General features: G+C 41.4%; 1 protein-coding gene across 1 annotated transcript in view; it reads right to left on the reverse strand.

The window, feature by feature from the left end:
• The window catches only part of LRP2 (LDL receptor related protein 2), a 186,653-nt gene that overhangs the window by 35,250 nt on the left and 123,726 nt on the right, over positions 1 to 27,677 (reverse strand). Inside the window, exons 39-57 of the mRNA XM_047772813.1 lie at positions 25,874 to 26,794; positions 25,572 to 25,737; positions 25,105 to 25,263; positions 23,722 to 24,008; positions 22,072 to 22,275; positions 21,007 to 21,249; positions 18,938 to 19,063; positions 17,453 to 17,572; positions 15,919 to 16,050; positions 14,152 to 14,353; positions 12,906 to 13,201; positions 11,182 to 11,698; positions 8,297 to 8,449; positions 7,620 to 7,790; positions 4,962 to 5,188; positions 3,445 to 3,622; positions 2,261 to 2,457; positions 988 to 1,233; positions 182 to 310 (exon numbers count right to left, since the gene is read on the reverse strand). Coding sequence (XP_047628769.1) covers positions 182 to 310; positions 988 to 1,233; positions 2,261 to 2,457; positions 3,445 to 3,622; positions 4,962 to 5,188; positions 7,620 to 7,790; positions 8,297 to 8,449; positions 11,182 to 11,698; positions 12,906 to 13,201; positions 14,152 to 14,353; positions 15,919 to 16,050; positions 17,453 to 17,572; positions 18,938 to 19,063; positions 21,007 to 21,249; positions 22,072 to 22,275; positions 23,722 to 24,008; positions 25,105 to 25,263; positions 25,572 to 25,737; positions 25,874 to 26,794 — 4,674 coding nt within the window. The remainder of the gene's footprint in view (positions 1 to 181; positions 311 to 987; positions 1,234 to 2,260; positions 2,458 to 3,444; positions 3,623 to 4,961; positions 5,189 to 7,619; positions 7,791 to 8,296; positions 8,450 to 11,181; positions 11,699 to 12,905; positions 13,202 to 14,151; positions 14,354 to 15,918; positions 16,051 to 17,452; positions 17,573 to 18,937; positions 19,064 to 21,006; positions 21,250 to 22,071; positions 22,276 to 23,721; positions 24,009 to 25,104; positions 25,264 to 25,571; positions 25,738 to 25,873; positions 26,795 to 27,677) is intronic.

A 27,677-nucleotide genomic window follows, 5' to 3' on the forward strand; every position in this document is an offset into this window, starting at 1 on the left:
GAATTACAGTGCACTTTGGGACAGATTTCATTTGAGATAATATTAAACCTCCCTAATAAGGCTGTAAAATATTAAAGAGATGTAACTTGTTATTAGAGGCAAAGGAAGGTGATATGGTAAATCCTTCCTCATCTGCTGACAGGACTTTGGCCCATCTCCCCTCCCCTGCAGCCCGTCCTACCACAGTTCTGCTCATCACTGTTGTCCCTGCAGTCATCGAAACCATTGCACACAGCCCACTTTGGGATGCAGCGGTAGTTTGTTTTACAGTCGAATTCTGTGTAGTTGTCGCAGCGATAGGCGGGGCCCACTGAAAAGAGAGGGAGGAATAGAGTCAGAACTGAAGTCTTAGACCTGCCAAGAAAGCGAACACACCTTCCCGGTATCCTATTTAGGATGCGGTGCTACCTGAGTGACCAGGCTACCACCACCTAAACAGACTCTGGCATGTCTCACGCAGAACAGAAATAGAGTCCTGAGTTCTCACCGTTTCCTTACCATGCACTTATGAAAGCTGTCTAATGCTGGGAGAGTGGAAGTGTGGGTGGGAGCAAGAATTGGGTTGGAAGTGAAAAAAAAGTAAATGGGGTTGAGGTGTCGGCTCTGCCACTAAGCAGAAAGATGACCAGCCATCGCATATGAGGCCCGGATTCCTAACCTGCAAAATGAGAACTAGCAACACACACCTTGCCTACCTCACCCAAAGAGAAAGAGCTAGATGTACACAATCTAAGTTCTGGTTATCAAATTCTGGACAGTTAGACACCCCATGTTTGAAAAGCGGGAATCAGCCACTCCAAAGGCAGGGCTATGGTTCAACCTGCCAGCCAGGCACTCGGCTCTGCTTAGCTTCCCTGCAGGCTGGGGAGAGCCAGGAGGGAGCCTCTGTCCCTGGGGCTGGAGCAGCAGCACACACCCACTTGTCCACACAGGGGTTCCCCTTCTTCCCTCTCCCGGTCAGACCAGGCTCCTGGCCTGGGAACGTACTGCACTCTTGGAGGGGCTCGTCTGAGTAGTCTCCACAGTCATTGTCTACATCACACTTCCAGCTCTGAGGGATGCAGTGGCCGTTGGCACACTTGAAATACCCCGGCAGGCAGGTCCTCCTGGCACAGTGGGAACTGTCTTCGTCCGAGTTATCTCCACAGTCATTCAATGAGTCGCACTGCCAGGACTCCGGGATGCAGCGCTTATTGGCGCACTGCCATTGGTTGGACTCGCAGCGGTGATGCTCTGGAAGTACAGACATTTGGTTATCAGCCTGGAAGGGTCAGAAGCTCCTAATTTACATTCACGGAGCCTGGAGACTAGTTTCTTATGTCTTTATGTCCTAATGCGCCAGGACCTCTACACGAGCAGTTAGTCCCTCCTGCTAAATTCTTTTTTTCCTTTTTTCTTTTTTTAAAATTACTCAATGAATTGTATTACCTTTATAGTTGTACAATCATCATCACAACCCAATTTTATAGCATTTCCATCCCGAACCCCCATCCCCCGACCTGTCTCATTTCAAAACCATAAGATTTTCAAAGTCTGTGAGTCAGGATCTGTTGTTCTGCAAAGAAGAGCATCGTATTCTTTTTTTTAGATTCCACATGTAAGTGATAGCATTTGATGTTGGTGTCTCACTGTCTGACTGACTTCACTCAGCATGATAAATTCTAGGTCCATCCAAGTTGCTGCAAGTGCCATTATTTCTTTCCTTTTAGTGGCTGAGTAATATTCCATTGTGTATATGTACCACATCTTCTTGATCCACTCCTTTTTCTTGCATATAGAATTGGGAGATAAAAACTGAATCATTGATGGCCTACTCAATTCACCTCCTCCTGTACATGTTGCCCTAATGGAGAATGGTTTTCAAGTTATGTGTTTGCTGTTATTGTTGATGTGCTGTTTGGGGTTGTATTTTGGTTTTAGGTTGGGGTAGGGAGGTGTCTTTTTTAAAATGGAAACATAAGTAAATATTACAACTGGTTTCAAATGTGGGAATTCCTCATTTTGCCCTCAATGTCAGCTCTCAAAGAGGAGTCATAGTAAAGAACCACCAATATACTTACCATCTAACCTCAACCATTGGCCTTGGAGAGACCTTAGGATTTTTTTTTTTTAACTTTATAAAAATTGATAGAGGATGGACTCTTTTTTTCCTAGGATTTTGAACCAGTTTTTGGCTTATGGTATTCAGGAACTTTGCACAGAACCATGATTATACATGTTGCAAAAGGGGGCGAAGAAGGTAGAAAGCGATTCAACACACCACAAAGAACAGCGTCCTCATCAGACCCGTCAGGGCAATCTTGGCGCGCATTGCATATGAAGTTGGAGCTGGTGCAGTTGCCGTCGCTGCACTGGAACTGTCCTAACCGGCAGAAGCGCTGCGGGCAAGTGATGGGTTCATCAGAACCATCCAAGCAGTCTCTCTGCCCGTCACATTTCCACCAGATAGGAATACACCTGCAGAGAAAACAAAGCACTTCTCTTAGCAAAGCACCAGGCAACAACTATCCAGACAGAAGGCAAAGTGATATGCACGAGCACTCATGGCCCATGGCCCAAGAAGAGAATCAATTAAACCTTAGTTACTATGGCATACTGTCATAGAAAACCTAACTAGATGAGCTAGAACAGGTGTTCTAAGACCCAATGCATGCTGAAAAAGTGCTTTGAGTATGATGATTAAATTCCTGCCATAGTGGGGTGTGTGTTCTGGTAACAGGGGTTGGTTGGGACTGTCAGCCAGAGTGATAACATTTGGGTACTGGCTGGGAGGCTGGACAGCACTAATATTTGTTTGGAGCTTATGTCATGATAGGTGAGTGCTAGATTCTTAATGCAGGATACCCTATTCAACATCAAAATAATCTCCATTCACTCTTAGATACTATGATTTGCATTAACACCTTCCCTTAATATGACTTTCTGATGCAGAACCCCTGGTGAGCCTGTGGCCAGTGTCAGGGAAATAATCTGTGGCCATGCTTTACGACTAATACAAATGATCAAAAAGGAATTTAAATGCATGACCCTGGATCTCTGGTATTGTTAACTAAGGAGCTAGGCCAGTGTACGTTTGAAAAAGATGAATAAGTTCTTTCATTCTTGAGGGCAATTTTTCAGCATACACATATACATTATAGATCCTGACACTTAGGACAATTTAATAGAAACAAAAAACTTATTTTGCTTCCTTGCTACAGGTATAAAAACTTGCATGCGTGGGTATAACCATTTAGTTAACAAGTTCCTTCTATTCATGGAAGAAATTATCTGATGTTAGAGAGATTTGGATGGTTAGAGATGGTCTTGGCACATCCCAAATGACCCACATTAATTAGCCCCAAATCTTGGTTCATTAGAAAACCCCTATCCCCTGAAGCTTTGAAGTTCATTGTGTGTCCAAGGGCTGGAGAGGCAGTGGCGAGGGGGAGGAGAGAGGCTTACATTTCATTGTTGGCACATAGGAACTGGGTGCTAGAGCACATGGGCAGGCACTGGGTGGTGTCACCATGTTGGATGGTATAGAAGTTATCTGGACACTCGCAAGTGAATCCATTGCCTCCTGCTTTGATGAGGCAGAGATGAGAGCAGCCACCATTGTTGGTACCGCAGGGATTACTCACTAGTGAAAGAAGGAAAACACATGTTCATTCACTTAGAGTATCCAGCACAGATGAATTGATGACCCACCTTCTCAAAATCTTCGCCTCTAAGTAAAAAAACCATGATTTTTCCAAAAGTTCATAAATAAGACAAAAGGGACAGCTGTACTAACAGCAAAGTTATATTGCCATGAGAAGTGAGGCATACTCGCTGATGTTAGGCCAGCAAAGATGTGTCTCTCCAAGTTCTTGGAGAGCAGGTGGGAAACTTAGCTTTCATCCATGTGCCCAGAACCTAAGTTAAAGCGTTCATTTTCAGCAGATGCTAAAGACATAGACCACAGAAGTATGGCCAAGAATCAGATGGATGGATAAACTGAGCAATGTTTTACTAATTTTCTGGACCACCACACAGAAGCGAAGATGAATTTAAACTTCTGCTAAATAATATGATGAATATGAACTTCCAGAAAAAAAATTTGCCAATTCTCATTTCTCCTAACTTCCAAGTTTTTTTTTTGTCTTTTTGTTGTTGTTGTTGTTGTTGTTGTTGCTATTTCTTGGGCCGCACCCGCGGCATATGGAGGTTCCCAGGCTAGGGGTTGAATCGGAGCTGTAGCCACCGGCCTACGCCAGAGCCACAGCAACGCGGGATCCGAGCCGCGTCTGCAACCTACACCACAGCTCACGGCAACGCCGGATCGTTAACCCACTGAGCAAGGGCAGGGACCGAACCCGCAACCTCATGGTTCCTAGTCGGATTCGTTAACCACTGTGCCACAACGGGAACTCCTCCTAACTTCCAAGTTTTTAACAAGACACCACCACAAAGTAGGCCCACAAAATCCACTATGTCCCTAAAGAATATTCCCGAAACTTAGCTAGCTATCAAATGCAAAGACATTTCATAAATGATAGTTCTTTTAAATCAACTATTTCAATAGATTGATCTTGGTAAAGAAATGATTATAATACATCTCAAGTCTGATAATTTATTCTGGTTACATAGGAAATGTCCTTATTTTTCAAAGGTGCTTTCTTAAGTATTCAGGGCTGAAATGTCAAGGCAACATAACAGCTATTGATTCTTCTCAAAAAGAAAACCCAGACTGATCTTTAAGAACAGAGCAGGTGTTATGAAAGACAACTATAAGGAGCCGTTCCCAGGAGTGGGGGAATAAACTCTCAAGATATTTCCATCACGTAAACTCTCAGCATTTGTTTCTAGAGAAAACACCAACAGTAACTTTAACATCATTTTTTTTAATAAATCATGTTATTTATGCTTTAAAAAAACCACCAACAACGGTATGCACAAGACCCTAAACACTGTGCCAAACTTCTGCTTTGCGTACTCACCAAATGGCTGCCTATAGGGATGATATACATGGATGTCATACGGTCTGTGAGTTGTGTTCACAAGCGCCTCCCTATTTGACCCGTTGTATTTGTTTCCCTTTTCAACTGTCTTGGTATTCCAGTCAGTCCAATAAACAGTGTCTTCAAAAATGGTAATAGCGAAGGGATGAGACAGAGTCCCAGTCTCATATACCGTGTGCCGATGGGAGCCCTCCAAATCCGAGTACCTGGGGTGGAAGGAAAGAAGAGTCACTCAGTGAAGACAACACCTCTCCTCTAATGCCCTTAAGGATAGAGGAGTTGACAAATCAGTGAAGAAAGTTCCACCATCAAGAGGTAACTGAAGTTCAGATCCTCCTCAAAACTCCTATTCTTCAATTAAGGAAAAAGCTATATTTGGACTGTACAAGAGATGCAAAAGTGGCAAAAGCAATGCCCAAAAGCCAGGATTTGAAAAATCACATTCCTAGAATTCCCTGGTGGCCTAGCTGTTAAGGATAATGGTCATAGCTATGGCTCAGGTCACTGCTAAGGTGCGGATTTGATTTCTGGGCTATGAACTATGATATGCCGCACATCATAGGTTACGGTTACTAAAAGAAGGCATAGGGAAACTTGAAGACTTTCTTGACCTCTACTGATAAGACTGCAGATAAGTAACCAGAACCTATCATTATCTGTTTCCTAAAAAAAAAAAAAAGAAGGAAAAAAAAAAGACCTTCCCTTTAAGTTCTTGCATGATCTCTCACATGTTTAGAGAGCTTGAACAATTTTATGAATATTTTTTGTTAAGTGTAGAACCACAGGCACAGCTAGAAGAATTTGTCAGCACATCCTAATAGAGACAAGAAATGGGTTGGATTCGCTATAAAAATGTATTGCTTTACATGGTCTATGAAATCTATTTCTGAACATAGGTATCACTATTCCTTCAAGAGCTGATCAAGTCAACATGGTTATATGAATACTAAAGGTTCATTCATTTCCAGATCATAGTGCAGGATATTATGATTTGACTTTTAGATAGACTTTCTTCTTTTGCCTGAATCTAAGAATCCACCTACACAAACAATTACATCAGATTTTATTTTAAATTGAACAAAATATTAAGTAGTTAGAAAATTCCTTTTTGCCTCTACCTATGTGTAAGCTGTTCATTTCCGTTGCGCCTACTAAGCTTTCAATACTTAAAGAAAAAAAAAAAGTCCAGCAAGAAAGCTGTTGATCCTTCTACTAATTCAGAACATATTTTATTTTATGGAAAGCTAAGCTCTATGTTATTCCATCAAAGAGGGAATACCAGGAGTTCCCACTGTGGTACAGTGGGTTAAGAATTTGACTGCAGTGGCTCAGGCTCATGGGTTTGATCCCCGGCCTGACATAGTGGGTTAAAGGATCCGGCATTGCTGCAGATGTGATCCCTGGCCCAGATGCAGCCATAAAAAGAGAGAGAATGAGAGAGAACACACATATAGCGGGAAGGGCCAAGGGTGTAACAATCTGTATATTACATTAAAATGGTACAAATGAACTAGAAGTAATATTCTTACTCTGATCCATATCTAAGAGTGAGTTAGTATCCGCTGTGGTAAAGTCTACAAAGAGAAAGCTAAAGGTTGCCTTAGTATATCAAATGAATCAGGGAAAAGAAAATATTCCCAAAGCCATCAGCATTATATGTCAAAATCCTTATAATCTCCTTTCCTACTTACCCTAAATATATTTTAAATTGGATCATGAGGTAGTTCCAAGGAAAGAGATACTGAGAATTAGTAGAGGCGGACAGCATAGCCTATAAAAACAATCTAGTCTCCTCTGCTTCATGATAGGAGTGGCAAAGAGTTTTCATCACATGTGTCAACTGAGGAGGATTCTGGGAAAATGTCCCAGTTCAACAAAATAGAGTCCTGGGATTGATTACCTATGTCTGCCACTAGGGTATAAGGAGAAGGCACTAGCCATGTGTGCCACGTGCGCCATCCTTCTCAATGGCATGTTCCCAAGAGGACATGGGATTAGAGAACTTCAGAATTTTCAAAATAAATTTAACAGAATGACATAATTCAAAATAGTTCTAGTTAAGCAGTGAAAATTCCATGGTTTTGAATGTAACAGGCTGTATACCTGGGTACTAGCTCATAAATAGCTGGAAGACATTACCATAGTCTAATGAGGTCATAATTAGCAATTTCCTAAAACAAATGCTTGGTTAATCATTTGCATTATTTTTTTCACAAAGAGTATTTTTCATTGAACAGTACTTTTCATTGAAAAATATTTGAATTTTTTTCAAATACTAGAATTTCTTAATCATATATTTGAGAGGGAAGGGCAAAGAAAAGGGATAGGAACATTAAAATGAGTTGTGTACTAAGTTGACTACCTCAGGGGAGAGATGACTAGCTCCTTTTTTTAGGAGTAGAAGTAAAAGCACCAGGACAAAAACATGACCTATAGGACTTGCTCTTTCTGCTGTGCCATATCACAGAGTTCAGAGAACTGCCTATAGGCATTTTAGTTAGAAGTGACCTCAGAGTGACTTTCAACAAACAGGCCAGTTAGAAGATGCCTGGGAATAAAGCACTAGCAACACAAGTTCTGGTGTTTGGAATAAACGGTTACCCAGTTAGTTTGCTTTACTCTTTTCTATGTACATACTCAATGTAACCCAGGTGGGCATCCGTCCAATAGAGCAGATCATTGGTGTAATCAATGGTGATGCCATTGGGCCATTTTATCTTGCTAGAGATAATCAAAGACTTATTCCTTCCGTCCATGCCTACTCTCCCAATGTATGCTCGGTCAGTCCAATCTGCCCAGTAGACATATCTGTTGGAACAAACACAAAGAGTCAGTCCCTGAAACCAAAATAACTCACTAGGAAAGACACAGCCCTTCTCCAATGAAAGAAATAGAGTTTATAGGCTTTCAGAAAGGAAAGAGAACTAACAGAAAATAAAAGGGGGTAATATACAGGAAATGCTTAGGAATGAACATGAGTAACTGGGAACTTCAGTGGATTTCACAAGGGAAGTCCAGTAACAGTGTTTTTGTTTTGTTTTTGTTTTAACCATAATTTAATTGCATGCAGCCAAGTCAAAATTATGTGATTTGAAAAGTGAAATGGTGTATGATGGAAAGAAAAGAGCTGACGAATATCATTTGAACAAGCCATGCTTCTACCCATTATACTACGTCATTTACCAGGGAGGAAAAGCAGAAGACAAATTCCAGCAAGATATTGGACTTGAGATCACTACGTAAACAACCTTTTTGGTAACAGAGGTGGAAGTAAGTGCGTGAAAGAAGAGCCTAAGATTACAGGGAGACAATACCCATATCCAGGGTGAAGGACAATTCCTCTGGGCTTATCAAAGCAGAAGGTATTGTTGGCATCCACACAGTGCTCGGCTAGCTTGCGGCGGTATCGACCATTGAGGTCAGAGACAGAAAGGCAATTCAGGTAGGAATCCGACCAATAGAGCTTTCTGAAAATGAAGAGATGAAGAACCAGGAGTTACAACCATTTTACTTGGGAAACAGTACACAATAAGCTACTGTTTTCCAAGTTTTACTCAAACTTTTTCCCCAGGTAAACAAGGACAAGGGAAAAACAGTTAATCTTCCTTCAATGAGGCAACAAAAGATGCAAGAACGTTATGCTTCACTCCCTCCTGGAAGGTGATGGCACATAGGGAATCCTGAAGCCACTTTATACAAGGATTCTGGCTTTATTTGCTTCATGCACCAAAAGGTCCCTTTGCAGAGCATGTTCCAGGCTTTAGAAGAGCAGGGAAAGCAGGAGTGACAGCAGTGAGTATCACGAATTACAATTTAAATAGAGGAATTAAGAAAACAATCTTGCCTAAGTGTATCACTGAGACTGCACAAGGGAAGGCTGACTTGTGGCATCCTTGAGATAAAAAGAATTCCTCTCATGGCTCAACAGTAATGAACCTGACTAGTATCCATGAGGACGCAGGTTCCATCCCTGGCCTTGCTCAGTGGGTTAAGGATCCTATACTGTTGTGTAGGTCACAGACACGGCTAGGATCCCACGTTGCTGTGACTGTGACGTAGGCCAGCAGCTACAGACAGCTCTGATTCAACCCCTAGCCTGGGAACTTCCATATGCTGTGGGTACAGGCCAAGGGGGAAAAAAAGAGAGAGAGAAAAAGAGAGCCCTGACCCACTAGGCTAGCAAAATGAGTTTCTTACCCTGAACCAAGTTTTACTTAAAGCTTTAGAAACTTCAATAAGATCCATTTATTTTCTATAAAGCTGGGGCTCTTAATCTGGGGTCCTTAACCTGACATCAGGGTAACCTGTGCTCTGGGAATTCTGTGTAGCCTCTAAAACTGATGCAAAATTTTATGAGCATAAATGTGTGAAGTGCTTTTGTCCAACAAGGGTCCATGGGTTAGTTTCACCAGAAGACTGAAAGTACTTTTGCATTTTTTTCTTTCTTTCTTTCTTTTTTTTAAGGGCTGTAGCCGCAGCGTATGGAGGTTCCCAGGCTAGGGGTCAAAACAGAGCTATAGCTGCTGGCCTACACCACAGCCACAGTGGGATAGGAGCCACGTCTGTGACCTACACAACAGTTCTCGGCAACACTGGATTCTTAACCCACTGAGCGAGGCCAGGGATCAAACCTTCATCCTCATGGTTACTAGTCAGATTCATTAACCACTGACCCACGATGGGAGCTCCTGAAAGTACTTTTCAAAGGATTCAATACATTCAATACCTAAATGTGTGTCATTTAGTAGCTGAGAGTCAATTCTCCCTGGAACAATTTCCCTTCCAAAAGGCCCTGGTGTTTCCTTGCCAGAGGTAAGCCTCATCCAACCGTGCTGGGCATCAGAATATTTAACTGTTAAGACAGTAGCATCTTGAGGCTTGAGGATGGGGAAATGCATATACATGAAAGTATAAGCCTTGCCACTCAATTAAGTTAGGTAAATTCTGAAATTCAAATTTCAGTGTAACTAGTGTTATAGAACTGTCCCCTACAAACTTAAATGTAACTGGCTTCTCTTCTGTCTTTGTGGTTTAAGGAATGTTTAGCCTGGCTGTGAACCTTCTTGAATATCTGAGAAAATACTTGGGATGTTTTATCCCCTCCTCATCCTGGATTTTTCTATTCCATCTTGCTCACTACCACTCATGTATCTAATTTTTTTTCACTAATTAAGGAGAGGAAGGTAGCTGAAATCCAAAGGAAAATAGCATCCTACCAGTTTTTAGAAGAGAGAGCTGAATGCCAATTTCAAGGTTAAAATACCATCTTTCTCTACCTTGGAACAAAGGATGTGACAGGAAAAGTACCAGGATTAGTTCTGTTCCTGCAAATCATTCATCACTATGCTTGTGACATCTAGTAGAGCTATATATACATATAAAACACTTGTATTCACGTAGTCAATACTTTATTCATTATTCTTCAGGTACCCCTGGCAGGCCAAATACCATTCAGGTAGAACTAAGGAGCAAAGCCTCCATCCCTCATTTTAGGATCTTAAGATGATCAAACAGAGAAGATGTGGAAGAGTCCTCTGCAGGTCTGGGCTGACCAAAGACAACATTTGCAGCCTAAGAGCCTGCAGCTTCATGTCAACCACAAAATGACTCTATGCCAAGTATTTGATAGATTCAATGTTCAATAGAGATGTTAGGAACTATGGTTGAGCTAGTATAGCCTTAATTAAAACATCACTGTTGACCTTGAAGATGCTCAGAGTTTCCAGTTAGCCATTCTCTATTCTATAAGTAGCCCATGCCCATTGGGAATGACTAGCCTTGTAAGCAAGCCCGTGAACTCCAGGATGTTAGGGATTGTGTCAGTCTCATTTACCTCTAAACCCCAGGTGCTTGGCACAGCACTGAATGCAGGAAGTGCTGAGGAAGCAGCTTTAAATGACTGAGCATGCCCAACGAATGCATTAATCATCCATTCAATCATCACCAGTTAACTGAATGGCCTGTTATGTAAAGCCCCTCCCTATGAAACCCATACCATCAATTCTTAAAAACACTAGATCTTAGGTTCTTCAGTACCCCGTTTGATTATAAGGTATACAACAGGAAAAAATACAGAAGCATTAAAATGCCACCTATTACCCCAAATTGAAAAGGGCATTTCCCTATGAAGATGAAACATGGGTGGCAAAAACAAAAAACTCCTTCTGAACTTTTAAAAAGCTCCTCAGCATTTTCTTACCTGGTAACCCAGTCGACAGCCAAACTTTCTGTACCTGGTATGTTGTACTTTATGACTGCCTCCCTGTTTGTCTTATTCAGAAACATTCTCTCAATTACTTTATTCTCTATATCAAGCCAGTACAATCGCTGTTCTACTCGGTCAAAATCCAATGCCACAGCATTGCCCAGTCCTTGTAAAATAAGGGAGTAAATGTGGCCATCTATAGTCAGATTTCTCAAATAGTAACGGTTGCTAAAAATGAGATAGGGCTCAACGTTGGTGTTCTGCCGGCAGCTCCTTCCATCAGGCTCACGGGTGTAGCCTGGGGCACACTTGCAGATATAGGAGCCCAGTAAATTCTCACACTTCTGGCTACAGACGGAGGGTGTCTCCTTGCATTCGTCAATATCAACACAAGTCCGCTTGTCAGGCAACAGCTTGTAACCAGGCTTACAAGAACAATAGAAGCTGGTTAAGGTGTCTGTGCAGTTTTGGTCGCAGCCACTGAGTAACGGGTCATTGCACTCATTAACGCCTGTAGGTAAAAAACAGCCATCAGAGAACCTAAAACATCAGCAATGTTCCACCCCAATGGTCGAAAGTCAACCTTCACACTGGACAGACCCAATTCTGAATGAATCATGTTAAAAGAAGACCAAGAAGGGATTTCTAAATGAATCCCTTTGCTATACAGCAGAAATTAACACAACGTTGTATATTAACTCTACCTCAATAAAATAATTTTTTTTATAAAAGGGCCCCCATAGTGGTCTCTGGTGGGGGAGGAAGTGGGGGTGGGTGGGAAGTAGTGCTCTGATTGTAGCCTCTTCTATTTCAGCAGCGTGGGAACTCACACCAGAGCCAATTTCAGTCACTGAATGTGGACCTGGGGAGAGATGCGCACAGTTGACTAACTTTCACAAGTGGGATGAGCCACCCAGCACCTCAGAGGGTACCTCTAGCAGGTCCTGCGACCCATGGTGATGCTCACTCAAAAACACAGCTACACAGCGGGGAGAATATTTTCTCAGGAATTTTATATTTTATAATTTCTAGACTTGTTTACTTGTGAGGGTCTGAAGGGGGTTAATATTCTCCCCTTTAGCCCCCTGAGGAAAAGGCTGAGGAATCCCAGCAGAGGGGCAGTTCAGGCAACAAGTCATTGCAAGAGTTCAAAGAGAAGCAACAGAGACTGATGGCCTGAATCTGTTCATCTCCTGTTGCCTGTAATGACTGCCAAAGGGATGAATTACTCCAAAGAGATATTTGTGACTAATTCTATATATCAAGAAATGCTTTCTTGGAGTTCCCATCATGGCTCAGTGTTTAACGAATCCGACTGGGAATCATGAGGTTGTGGGTTCGATCCCTGGCCTTGCTCAGTGGGTTAAGGATCCGGAGTTGCCGTGAGCTGTGGTGTAGGTCGCAGACTCCGTTTGGATCCCGCGTTGCTGTGGCTCTGGCGTAGGCCGGCGACTACAACTTCGATTCGACCCCTAGCCTGGGAACCTCCATATGCCGCAGGAGCAACCCTAGAAAAGGAAAAAGACAAAAAAACCAAAAAACAAAAAACAAAAAAACAAAACAAAAAAAACACTTTCTTTCTGATAGACAAGCAATAGCGATTTCTGGCCATGTTCTACATAGAGGACCAACGGGAAAGTCTTGATAAGTCATAAAAGGTTGACAATCCACATTCAGTCTCTCTGGCTTCCTTTTCCCCAATCTTTTTTTATTCTCACCACATCTTTCCTCATCACTGTTGTCTGAGCAGTCAGCCTGGTGGTTGCAGACTTTCACCATCTCGATGCAGTTCCCATTGTTACACCTGAACTGATGAGGGGGACATGTGGTTTCTTCCTTGTGGCACAGGTGCTCCAGCTCATCAGAATTGTCGCCACAGTCATTTTCCCCATCACAGATGTAACTCTTATAAATGCAGATACCGTTCTGACAGGTAAAAAGGTTTTCATCACAGGCTGGGTACTTGCAGTTCCTCTCATCACTGTAGTCACCACAGTCATTGCGCCGGTCACACCTGTTATGAGACCCAGCACCACTCTTGAAGAGGCTTTTTCAGTTTGTTTGCAGCAGTTAAATTCAGAATATTTCAGATGAAAATAAGGCTTCCCAACATATCTCAAAATAAAGGATGCTGACTAGTGTTTGTGTCTTTTGGATGCAGCATGTGCCCTCGGCTCGCCTCACCTAGGCAAACCCTAGGTGTCTGGTTTAACAATGAGCCTCGGTGCCCATGATGTATGTATCATCACACTTGCACTGTTATTTTAAGTATAGCAGAGAGAGAAGAGAAGGAAGTATTTCTTGTTCTCAGGCCTTGATTCCAAATGGAAAAGTAAGAGGGTCCTCTGCCTTAAGAATTTTCTTCTGGAGTTCCCGTTATGGCACAGTGGTTAACAAATCCGACTAGGAACCATGAGGTGGTGGGTTCGATCCCTGGCCTTGCTCAGTGGGTTGAGGATCTGGCGTTGCCATGAGCTGTGGTGTAGGTTGCAGACGCGCGGCTCAGATCCTGAGTTGCTGTGGCTCTGGTGTAGGCCAGTAGCTATGGCTCCGCTTAGACCCTTAGCCTGGGAACCTCCATATGCCGAGAGAGCAGCCCTAGAAAAAGGCAAAAAGACCAAAAAAAAAAAAAAACAACAACAACAATAAGCCTTATTCATTTCTCTGGCCCTCTGTACGAGGTCAGAGTATGACTTCATGGACCCATCCTCCATAAAAATATTTAAAATTATATTTAATGACCACATTGGTATATAGGAAGATACATTAATATTATTTAATACTAATAAATACTTTCTTTGACCTCATTTTTTTTTCTTTTGATTTTAAAAGAAATCCAAACATCTTTATAGGCCCCAAGTTCCATGGGCCCCAAGCATTGTGACCACTACACCTAATGGATAACTAAGTCCTGCCTTCTGGACAGCTGGGGTTCGCTGGTAAATTGTTTAATCTCCAATTCACCTGAACCAGTTGGGGATGCACAGTCCATTACTACAGCTGAATTCCGTTTCAGAACAGTTTCTCCTGGTACAATTCTGATGCTCATCATAAGCATCAGAGCAATCCGCATCACCATCACAAACCCAAGATAGAGGAATGCACCTTCTGGATGGAGGCGCACTATTTACACAATGAAACGCATAACTGGAGCAGTTGTGATTCTCTGAAATCAAAGCAGGTGAGAAGCAGAAACCATATGAGAGCTCATACTAGCAGTCAAATTCATCCTGAACCATTATTTATCTTTCTTTTTGTTATATAACAGCCTGAGGGATAAAGGGAAATGAAGGGGAAATAGGGAGACAAATTACACTATTATAATAATAGATCATGGAGTTCCTGTCATGGCTCAGTGGTTAACGAATCCGACTAGCAACCATGAGAATGCAGGTTCAATCCCTGGCCTTGCTCAGTGGGTTAAGGATCTGGCATTGCCATAAGCTATGGTGTAGGCCACAGATGTGGCTCAGATCCTGAGTTGCTATGGCTGGGATGTAGGCTGGCAGCTGCAGTTCTGATTTGACCCCTAGCCTGGGAACCTCCATATGCCTTGGGGGCAGCCCTAAAAAGCAAAAAAAAAAAAAAAAAAATTACAATAATAGATCATAATAAAAATACATCCAAAATTTTCATTTTAACTGCTTTGGACCTTGGGTTTTTTCGGAAGTTAAAAATAAAGATAATAAAACACCTCACTTAGCTTTCCATAAAATTAACATAAGATCTTATTTTTCCCTTAGGACTGCATAAAACTACTTTCATTTTATTAATTGGATGCCAAAAATCCTATATATTTGGTTAACATTTTTTAGTTTATAATGTATAATCACACAAACGTAATGTGAGATGGGCATTTTTATGCCAGTTCTACAAAGAAAATTAAAGCTCACAGTGATTGACCAGAGAGCTCATAGAATTTTCTTAAAAGCTATGGTTTCTTTCCTAGGTATGTAGGAGGAGTATATGTCACTAAACATTGTCAGAAACCATGACACTGTTAGGAAAGAGCTAGGATGCTAACTTGTAATCATTAAAGCCTGCAGAATAAAATATTTTATCCAATCTCATTTGTTGGTGAATGGGAGAAAAAAGGGGTGGGGTCTTGGTGAGAGGATATGGGAGCAAAGCACGTGCTACAGTTTGTGCAGCTGCCAACAATCCATTTCATAGACCACCAACAAATCATGGACATATGAGGTTAACAATCAAATGCAAACATCATGGAGTCAATGTTTTTAATATTCTACCACTGAAAGAGACTCCTGGGAGACACCTTAGCTAAGAGCTCTGTGTTCCACTGGTAATGGAAAATGGTGCTCCATAGTCTGTTCCATAGTTCACTTCAGAGGAATGAGTCTCTCCCTCCTCCCTTCTCCAAAGAACAGCTCTAAGGCAATAGATAAAAATGGAGGCACAGTTAATTGCTACACTAGTATAGCTGCTCTTAAGAATGGCCATCTGAGTTCTTTATCTGCTCTAGAAATGTAGGACATTATTTCCATTACTTAAATGCAATAGAAAGAAACATTAAAATCACTTTTCATCGTTTGAAAGGGTTTAAGGGGATAATCTCAAACATTCCTGACTGCAGAAATGTACCGTGTTATCTGTGTGCATTCAGTTAAAGAGGAACCTATCTGACAACCATACTCTCCAAAGACATAAAATTAAATCCACTGGGTTTCCCTGTAATGTTACTCTGCAGAGGAATTAATAGGTTTCGCTTACCACACTGGTGTCTTCCGTCCTCATCACTCATGTCCCCACAATCATTATCTCCATCACAGACCCACTCCATCTGAATGCACCTGTTATTGTCACACTTGAATTCATCACTTGAGCAGGTTGACGGGGAGTACACTGAAAAAAAGAGAAAAAGTCTTCTTGGTGAGAAGTGGTTGCAGTCCAGAAATCTTGAGAAGCCTAGTACAGCTCGGACTGTGTAGAACACCAATTAGAATTCTTTAATCAGATCCCCACTTGTCCCTAGTCAAGCAGTAATATGCCCATAAACCCAGAGATTATTAAAAAATACAGCACCCGTTGAGTTTCCGTTGTGGCTCAGCAGTAATGAACCCAACTAGTATCCATGAGGATGCAGATTCCATCCCTGGCCTTGCTCAGTGGGTTCAATCATGACCTTGCTCAGTGGGTTAAGGATCTGGCATTGTCATGAACTGTGGTGTGGGTCACAGACTTGGCTTGGATCTGGTGTGGCTGTGGCTATGGCATAGGCTGGCAGCTATAGCTCCGATTCTACCCCTAGATGGGGAACTTCCGTATGCAGCAGGTGCGGCCCTAAAAAGAAAGAAAGAAAGAAAGAAAAAAAAATTGGATTTCCCTTTGTGGCCCTGTGAGTTAATCCATCATTGTCTGCAGCAGCTTGGGTTTAATGCCTGTCCCAGGAATTTCCACATGCTATGGACATAGCACCCCCCCCCCCGCCCCCAAAGTCTGAATCTAGCTGCAAAACTAGGCTAATGGTCTTAAGAAAACAGCCCTCCAAAAAAACGTTTTATGTACAGTTATATTTATAATAAAAAAATAAAGTAATCTAAATGCTTTAAAATAGAGGCAGTTAACTCAATGAAACATCATGCAGCCATTAAAAAAGACAGTGGCTAGCAAACTTTTTCTTAACCAGACAGTGTGTATTTTAGGCTTACAGGCCATATGCTCTCTGTTGCACCTACTTGACACTTCCATTGTAGCACAAAAACAGCCATAGCCAGGATGTGGCTACATTCTAAGGTAACTTTATGTATAAAGACAGGCAGCTAGCCCAAGGCCATAGTTTGCCGACCCCTAAATAGCAATATGATTTACTGACAAACAATGTCGAAGATTGTACCTATATTTTTACAGTTCTGTAGAAAAAAAATTTGTGCCCCGTCGCCACGGATTTGATTATTTCAGTCACTTTCGGATCCTCCCACAGTCAGAACTCAGTCAACATCAGAAATTCCAATTCAGAGTCAATTATAATTAACTGAGTTTTACAAGCCAGGCGGGTATTAGGCGCACCACCAACATAATCTCTTTCCATCCCCATCAATCAGCAACCTCCATATCCTGATCAGCAGCCCACCCAGTGCTGGGCATGAACAGGTTTTTAATGAATGTCTGCTGAATGGTTTCAGCATGTCAGCTAAGAGGAGGAACGGGGACTAATAAGCATTGAGCAGCCAGAATCCCAATCTCCACTGGAGGTAGCTGGAAGACGTCCTCCAGCTGCATCTGTATGCTTTTCATGCTTGCTTACCACAAGTGGCAGGTTCATCAGAGCCGTCATCACAATCTCTTTCTTCATCACAATGCCACAACTCAGGAATACAGGATCCAGATGTGCACTGGAACTCATTGTTCTTACATGTTGGAGAGACTGAGGTGGGGGGGAGGGAGATAAAACCCATGAGAAACTTGTTCCTAACCACCTGCCTGTATCTCTGAACTGACTAAGAGTTGCCAAGAAAGGAAGACCGAGGCCTGGAAAATGTATAGGTTTCCCAACAGGAGGGAGATGCATGGGGATCAATACTACACCAGTTTCCCAGAATTTTTTTCTGAATTCCAAAAATCCCGAAAGAGATTGGACTTGCTAGAAATATCAAAAGACCGGCATTCCCATTGTGGCGCAGCAGAAATGAACCCAACTAGTAACGATGTAGTAGTAGTGGGTTCGAGCCTTGCCTCATCGCTCAGTGGATCCAGTGTTGCCATGAGCTGTGGTGAAGGTCGCAGACACAGCCCAAGTCCTTTGTTGCTGTGGCTGTGGCTGTGGTGTAGGCCGGCAGCTATAGCTCTGATTGGACCCCTAGCCTGGGAACTTGCATATGCTATGGGTGGAGCCCTAAAAAGCAAAAAACAAAAACAAAATACAAAAAAAAAAAAAAAAGATTATTCTGATGGGAAAAATCAGGAAATACCAAAAGACTTTTTTTACACATAAAATTACAAATTACATATAACCCAGAATTGATTCTAGGTTTTCTGCCATAATAGAAAAAAAATATAGTCTATTAAAGAGCAAAAACAACATGACCAAATCTGAGTTCACCCTACACACAACCTTTTAGTCATGTTAGACCATGATTTTAGAATGTCTGTAGTTCTGCACCTACTCATCCTTGCAATTTATTTGAGTAAATGACTCTGCCTGCTATGTGTGAAGATTGATTCTTCTCACATAAACTTAGGTAGTTCTAGTCTTGTAGATTTGTGTTTTGGAGATTTTCTGCTTCTTCTTTCTACAGCCTGGCCTGGCCTGGCAATAAGTACTAAATTGTCACCTATTTACACTAAGTTCTCAAGCTTAAGGCTTTTTAATTTGAGCTATAAATACAGAAAAACTATTTGATAGAACCAAATCGCTAAATATAAAAAAGGTTTCTGAAAGTCAAACATACAAAAAAGAAAAATTCAGTTACTAATGGCTACTATAAATGTATTGAGAGCAAATATGAGGGCTCAATGTGTGAATTCTGCTTGGAGTTCCTGAAGACAAAAGGCCTTCAATTGTAGAAGGTTAAACATCAGAGCTGGTCTCTGGAAGAAATATCTGGAGTCAGGCATCCAGCCAGCAAATAACGAGAAGGGACTTCTTATGCCCCTCCAATCACATCCGAAGGCAAATGCCTGCTGCATCTACTTACAAGGTCAAATTGAAATTAGCCCAAACACCCAGGCCATGTTTCTTTGTATTAGCTCAAGGCATGCAACCACAGAAAGAGAAGCAGGTTTATCTTACCACAATAAATGGGATTTTCATCACTCATGTCCCCACAGTCATTGTCTCCATCACACAAGAAAAGACGAGGAATACAAATATTTGAATTTGCACATTTTATGTAGTCAGGCAGGCAAGTGTGCTGAGCTTGAAAAAGACAACAAAATAAACATTTGAAAGACATCCACCATGTATATCTTCTGCGTGTCCACTTTAACAGATCTACTGCAGATGCCAATCAGTCTAAATTGTCTGTTTTCATTATTTAATAGCATCAGCAAGACTCCCCACCCTTGGTTAAATAAACTATGGCATATCCACAAAACAGAGTGGGTAATATGCAGCTATAAAAAGGAATGAAGATCTTTGAATATTGATAAGGAATGATGGTATGACCGCTGGGATATATTAACGCTAAGCAAGTAGAACACTTGGCTATCTTTTGTGTAAGAAAAATGATAATGAGGATATATGCATGACTAGCAATGCTTACATTAAAAACCACAATGATGGGTTCCCCACTGCAGTGCAAGAGATCAGTGGCATCTCTACAGCACCAGGATACAGGTTCGCTCCCTGGCCTGGCACAGTGGATTTAAGAACCCAGTGTTGCCACAAATGTGGCATAGGTCACAACTGTGGCTCAGATCGGACCCCTGGCCTGGGAAGTCCATGTGCAGCGGGGCAGCCAAAAAAGAAAAACGACAACAATGAAAAGATACACTAATGAAAGCTGTCATACCTATGAATTCTGTCACCCCTATGATATTCTTCCCTGAGTATGGAGGAGCATGGAAAGGACAAGGATGAAGGAATTCTGTGAACTTACCTTATATAATAAAATCTAAAAGGTAAAAAACATGTTATCTCAAAATATTTTTTCCTTACGAATCATATTTTCTAGTTCTGTCCACTAAAAAGGCCTAGAAATAATAAAAGCCAAATAGGAATGGGTAACCCAACACTGAGAGAACTTTTAAATACCACAAAAAGAATGAGGCCTAATTCAGGTCTGAAACAGGAAATGTACAGGAGTTCCCACTGTGGCTCAACAGAAACAAACCCAACTAGTATCCATGAGGATGTGGGTTTGATCCCTGGCCCCACTCAGTGGGTTAAGGATCTAGTGTTGCCTTGAGCTGTGGTGTAGGTCACAGACACGGCATCAATCTGGCATTGCTGTGGCTGTGGCATAAGCCAGCAGCTGCAGATCCAAATCAACCCCTAGCCAGGGAACTTCAATATGCCGCACCCACGGCCCTAAAAATAAATAAATAAATAAATAATTTTTAAAAAGGAAATGCACAAATCTGAACTATGGCACATTGAATGAGATCAAGTAAAAAATAACAGAGGATCCAACTTAGCAGGGTTCCTTCCCGCTGGCCTAAGACAGAGCAATTAAAGCACCAAAGCTAGTAAATTACATCACTCAAATCTGTAAAATCCTTAATACTGCAACCAAAACAAAGCAAAAGCTTAGGGCTCACTGGTCACCAACTCATTACTCCGAAAACTGACACACAGAGGGAAAAATTCAGACATTTGCCTGCAGAATTGTTCAACAAAATAGTTGATAAAGGAAATATCGCCTATATGGAACTTCATCTAATAAATGTGGAAGGAATAGTAAAAAACTTATTTTGTAACCTTAAAGAAATAATGAATTTACGGAACAACCATCCATGGATCTAAAACCCGTGCATGAACAGTTGATTAAGCAATCGTTGTATGCTTTCTTTTCTTTTCCTTTTTTTTTTTTTTTTTTTTTTTTTTTAGCAAATGAAGCATTCCGGCTGAATTCTAAATCCAGTAATTAGACCATCTCCACTTAAAGTTGAACAGTCAAGCATTCATGTGATATAACTGGAAATATACAGCTCACCTATGAAGGGTTCTTGCCCAAAGAATTGACTATAATGTAATCAAATCTCTAGATTCAATGTGTAGATCTTTGATGAGAATCTTAATTTGAGCAAAGCAACTACTGACATTTTCGGCATAAGCAATTTCTCAGAAATCCATTTTTATCTCCCATGTTCTAAGACTTCAGGACTCCAAAGCACAATAGATATGGAAGAGAAACTTACCACAGTTTTTCTCATCTGAAGTATTGTTATCATTGCAGTGGTCTATACCATCGCATACCAACTGAAGAGGGAGGCATTTTCCATTATTGCAACTAAATTCCGTGGTTATGTTACAACTCTTGAATCGGCAGCCTGACTCATCACTGTTGTCACCGCAGTCATTGTAGTGATCACAGCGAAAATGTCTCTGGATACATCGCCCATTGGCACAGGTGAAGCTTGTGGGAGGGCAGGTGTGATATGCTAAGAGGAGGGGGAAAAAAACACATTGCAGAAGCTTCTGGATTAAAGCATCCTGGTTCCCTAACAGGATACAATAGAGTAAAATAAAATGCTGTGGGTTTACCTTCCAAGGCAAAAACAGCTGCAAAACACAGTGCATGCAAAGTAAGATAACGCTTTGCTGATTTAGGTTAAGCAAATATGTTGCATGCTTTTTTTTAAGCAAATGAAGTATTAAGCAAATGGCAAAGTCACTCCATTTCTCTACCATCTCAGGTTTATCTCAATCACATTAAAGCATGCCAACAATAATTTCTTTGTGGAAATTGTAGCCCCTACACAGACTAGAAAGAGGGTTCTAACTTCAGAACTTCCTAATACTGAATATTGAAAGTCATTTCCATAAAGGTATTGAATTAATTATCCTTCTGTTATGAAAATTAATAAAACAACCCATTTGAAAATTAATAATCACCTATTTGAGCTCTTGGTCCCATGCTAAATCACCAAGCCCCATGCTGTGTGATTTTTATGTATGGTTTCTCTTACTCCTCACAAGAATCCCAGTAATAGCACCATTTAACAGATGAGACGTCTGAGGCTCAGAGAGGCTTAGTAACTTTCCCCAGGCTACCAGACTGTAAATGGTATCCAGCACCTTCACTCTCAACCACTACAAGGTGCTTCCTAACAAAACATCATACACTACTTCACAGAATATGAATCAGCTTATATGTGATTTGCAGTCTAGATTTTCAGCGTAGATGTTGTTCAGTTACAAAAGGACCAAACATTTGGTACATCATTAGCTTCCCCAAAAAAACCTCCAAGAGTCCAACTCACCACACAGAGTTTCCAGCTCATCACTGCTATCACCACATTCATCGATGTCATTACATTTCAAGGACTCCAAGATGCAGTACCCACTAAGGCAGGTGAACTGGGTACTATTACACCTTTTACCATCATCCACAATGCAGTACTTATTGTTGTTGGCCAGGTACCAGTGGCCCTCATGTGGACACTTGCACTCAGGACCACTTGGACCTGGAAAAAGGCAGACCCAGAAAAAGCAAAAGGTTTGTATGTCAAACATTCATATTTTCTTCTTCAGAATAACACTGGCAGCAGCTTCCATATTAAATGTGCTATAAGACAAGCCATGGGAAGGCTGTTCTAAGTCATTTTCCATCAATAAGAATCACTGGAGTTCCCTGGTAGCCTTACAGTTAAGTATCTGGCATTGTCACTGATGTGGCTTGGGTCACTGCTGTGGTGCAGGTTTGTTCCCTGGCCTGGGAACTTTCCCATGCCACAAGGGAAGCCTCTCTCTCTCTCTCTTCTTTTTTTTTTTTTTTACTATTGCAATTATTTTATGGCCACAGCCAAGGCATATGGAAGTTCACAGATCCTTTAACCCTCTGCAATGGCCAGGGATTGATCCCATACCTCAACAGCAACTGAGCCGCTGCACCACAGAGGGAACTCCTAAACAACTATCTCTTGTCTTCACTGAAAGATTAGCAATGATTCTCTCTTCCAAGCAATATCTAAAAAGCAACAGTATCAAAAGGCACTAACCGGAGTACCCATTATGGCTCAGCAAGTTAAGAACCCAACATTGTCTCCATGAGGATACAGGTTCGATCTCTGGCCTTGTTCAGGGAGTTAAGCATCCAGCAACAAGCTGCCATGAAGGTCACAGATGCAGCTTGGATTCAGTGTTGCCATGGCTGTGGTGCAGGCCTCAGTTGTGGCTCTGATCTGACCCCTGGCTAGGGAACTTTCATATGCTGAGTGTGCAGCCACAAAAAGGAGGAAAAAAAGGTAAATCTTTTATGAATTGGTTGTTCTCTAGAAAACACATTTTTGAAGCACACATCACTTGGAAAATATCATCAGAAATACTTCAAAGGATAAATAGTACCTCCTATGTGAAAGAATTAAATACTTTTATAAGAAACATAGGTTAATTGATGAAATTTCAAGACATGAGATGCAGCTGCCAAACCCCCATCTTTCTTTAGGCCTCTCTCAAGCTTGAATTTAAAATGTCTTTATAAGAGTAGAAAAGAAACCTTTCAGGAGTTCCCATTGTGGCTCAGTGGTAATGAACCCAACTTGGACCCATGAGGACACAGTTCAATCCCTGGCCTCAATCAGTGGGTTAAGGATCCGACATTGCCGTGAGCTATAGCATAGGTCGCAGATGCAGCTCAGAGTTGATGTTGCTGTGGCTGTGGTGTCGGCTGGCAGCTGCTGCTCCATTTGACCCCTAGCCTGGGAACTTCCATATGCTGTAGGTATGGCCCTAAAAAACAAAACAACAACAAAAACAAAAAAGAAACCTTTCAAAATGTTCCTCTCAACATACAAACACTTTTGTAAATTACTTTGAAATCAAAGAGAATTTTTTTATATTAGAGCTTCCATTCCTTCAGCCTTCCTACTGGTTGTCATCATTATTATTCTATTTTCAGGCCAATGTCTTACCTGGCGCACAAACATGGCTACAGCCTCCATTAAACCGACCGCAAGGATTGTGACACAGCTCTTGCTTGTTCACAACTACACGAATACCATTAGGCAAGAATGGAAGAGCCGTGGTCATGGCAGTCTGACCTGACCCATCATACTTGTTAGCTCGGTAAATTTTTTGTGTGAGCCAGTCAGTCCAGTAAATATACTGGCCATAGACGGTCAAGCCAAAAGGAGCATTGGCTCTGCTGACGATGACCTCCCTCCCCGTGCCTGTTACACTGCTGCGCTCAATCTTCTGCCTAAAATGAAGATTAAAAAAAAAAGATGCTGGAATCAAGAAAGAATAAGTTCCTTAGCTGGCACCTAATGTCTGGGCCCAGTCTTGGCTTTACACAAGACCCTACCTTCCTTTGCAAGTAGCACATATGGCAGCAAGAAATGTTTCTTCTGCTTATCAAATAATGGCCCATATAAATCATTAATTTCCAAATATTAATATAACCCACAACTTATCCTAAGAAAGGGACCTGGCTGACATTTAAACAGGAGAGTACTATGAAATAATACATGTCATGCATGGAACTTGGTATTTAGCACATAGTAGTCACTCAATAAAATATGAACTATTTCCCCTTCTCATTCCTTAATGACTTTTTTCCATTTGTCATTTTATTTACCTTGAGGCATTTACCTAGAATGATCTAAATTTAGACACACAACATCATTACTTTGTCTCAAGTGAGAAAATAAAGGTTTTTTAGGTGGTCAGTGTCACAGGGCCGAAATTATAAGAAAACAAGCAAGAAAAGTTGATTCCTGACAGGAGTCGTAGTAAACAAAATCATCTCATCTTTTCAACCATTTGGATGACTGGAATATGAGTAATTTACTTGAAGAGTTTACATATAAAATTAATAAGCTGACAGGAGTTTATAAGGAAAACATTAGGAAACTGACTGAGAAGCTGGCACAAGAAGAAAGCATTTTTTGAGAAGATGACCAAAAGGCAAAAACTAAAGGAAAATAAAACATTGAACGCTAAAGCCCAGAGAAAACTTACTATCAGTGTGCATTTAAACTCATTCATATTTTATGGTAGTCACACGGAGCCCATAAATTACAAATGGAGTGATCACATTTGTAATTACACTTGTAATTAACTCATCTAGCAATTCATCTTTTGAGCCCTTCCATTCGCAATTATTCAGCCTCATGATACAGAAATTTTCACAGGAACATCCACCTTGCTAGAACCTAGTTCCTAAAACCGACTTTACATCTTGACCAAACCTATTAGGCATATTATATTTTCATCACATCACTCAAATTTCTCTTCTTTTTAGGTGGGAGGAACTCTTCTCATCCACATCCCCAGGAATAACCAAAGACACGTACAAACTAGCATCTGCCCAGTAGAGAAGGTTTTCTTCATAATCCAGAGTGAGTCCATTAGGCCAAACCAGGCCACTGTTCACAATGGAATTCCGGAAGTTCCCCGCCATTGTGGCTCTCTCAATTTGGGCATTAGTACTCCAGTCGGTCCAATACATGTACCTGGCGATCCAAAAGGAGTTATAATTCACCACAAGGAACCTCACACTCGTTTTTCACTTAAGAAAGATTTCAGCATTCATTAACTGCAAATCGACATTAATATAGAAAATGAAACCCTACTCCATTCCCACTCATGGTGACCGGCTGCCAATCTTCCTAGCATCAACAGGAGTTCCTTCCCAGATAGAGTCACTCATGCTCTTTCACCCTTGAAATCTGTAGCTATAGCCCACAAAACACTGGCTCTCTATGACCAGAAAATAATTTCAGACCCCACTCCCCCCAGAAATAAGCAGACCATGTCATACCCTTGGCAAGGATCTAACACAATCGCTCTTGGCTTTGTAACTCGGGCTACCACAGTGCGCCTAGATCCATCCATGTTCATGGACTGAATCGTCTGGTTGGTGTAGTCACTGTAATAAATTCTTCTACCGATCCAGTCGAAGGCAATGCCATCAGGACTCCCTAAGTCTGGACATACACCAACAAACACACAAAAAGGTGTCAGAGTCTCAACATTCGCTTTAGAAGCCCTGAGGCATCCATGTGTATTGATCCCACTGAGTAGCTTATTCTAAGAGAAGCTACACTTTTTGAGTGCACTTACTTGAAATAACAACAGTGGGAGAATGGCTCCTTGAATTCAGGCTGATATAGGAAATCTGGCCTTTTCCAGATGCTAAAAGTTGTGTGAAGTAGATTCTATTATCTATGCTGTCATAGTCTACAGCCACGGCAGTTTCTTCCACACTTATGGCTGTGAAAGGTACGTTATAGTCTTCAGGGTCAAAGTGTAAGCTCCTCACAGAATTATCCAAGGCATAGATAAGAAAATCTTCTCGTGAAATGGCACAGCTCCTGCCATCACCTTGAAGGACCCCAAAGGCACAGCCACATTTTGGGGTGCGCAATTCTGGCAGAGCAAAGCAGAAATGGGTGCACCCTCCATTGTTTTGCAAGCAAGGATTGTAGTTGACCTCTGCTGGTGACCGGGGCTGGGCTTGCTTGTCAAAGACCGTCACATCTCTTAACCAATTGATATTGTTCCTTATCACTGTGGGTGGATCTGTTTTAAATGGCTCTTTGCTAGCTTGAAAGATTGTTTTTAGATTCCTGTCTACCCATATGATGGAGTTTCCAAATACAGTGATGGCATAAGGAGTTGGGTAACTACTGCCAAAGCGAATCGTTTCAGAGTTCCCTCCATGAATGCTGACCCTTGCAATTAAATCTAAAGAGTCATCAACCCAATAAATGTAGCCGCTGTTATGATCCAAAGCCAAGCCCCGTGGTGAAGCAACGATCTCTGAGACAAGCACAGTTCGATTGGTACAGTCAAGAAAAGAACGTTCAATCTTTGGGGTTTGCCCAATGTCAGACCAGAAGAGGTATCGGTTCTTGGGGTCTACAACAATATCCCTGGGCATATCCTCTGTGGTTTTAAGGAGAACGCGGCGGTGGGTGGTATTGATCCTTAAAACTTCAATCAGTGTCTCAGACACAAAAGCGTTGATGAAATAAAGATTTCCTGCAGGAAAAGGAAAGAGCATGCTGATGAATGGAAAACCAAGAAGAAAGAAGATACCTTTTGTAAGATAGAGGTTTGGGTCGGTATATGTTGTCTTTTCTAGGAGGATAAATAAATACCTCAGTTTAGACTTAGAAAAATAAATATTTACTTTAAGGAACTAAGTAGATTTTTCCTTCAAATTTAAGGACAATGTACCTCTCTTCAGCTTCTAAAGCAGACTAGAATTCATGACAAGCATCATAACCCACTTTCCACTGAAAGATGTATTTTGCAGAATGTCCTTCCTCTTCTAAGTGAATGTTTAACACCCATATCATCAGAGACTCTCAATACACATTATCTTGGCATACTTCTACTCCAACTTGATGAAAGGAGCAAAGAGAGAGAGCCAATAATATCAGGGCCGTTATCTATGTCATCAAACGCTCTTTGAGATCTTAGTCTTTCTATAGTATAGATGCTTTTAGCCCATGGACCTTCTAAAGTCACCAAAACAAAAGTCCATTTGCCTTTGGGCATTATAAAACAACATAAATGCTAGGATAAAAAGATCATGGTGTTAAAATACTACAATGAGTAGAGAGGGATCCCAAATTGACTCCATGTAGTCTGAAGTCTGTTGTACTGAGACTATGGTACATCGTTTTGTTCCTATATCTGACAAGCAGCTCTAGATAAATTAAGCCAATATGCAGTATGTTACTGGTCTACTACCCTTTTCATTACCTATTTAGACTTTGCAGAGCATACGGTTTCTTTCACCAAGTACTTGACTCTGCCATTGTAACACGAAAGCAACCGTAGACCTTACATGAATGAATGGGCGTAGCCATGTTCCAGCAAAACTTTACTTGCAAAACAGGCAGTGGGCTGCATTTGA

Source organism: Phacochoerus africanus, chromosome 3 (assembly GCF_016906955.1).
Source record: "Phacochoerus africanus isolate WHEZ1 chromosome 3, ROS_Pafr_v1, whole genome shotgun sequence".
NCBI lineage: Eukaryota > Metazoa > Chordata > Mammalia > Artiodactyla > Suidae > Phacochoerus > Phacochoerus africanus.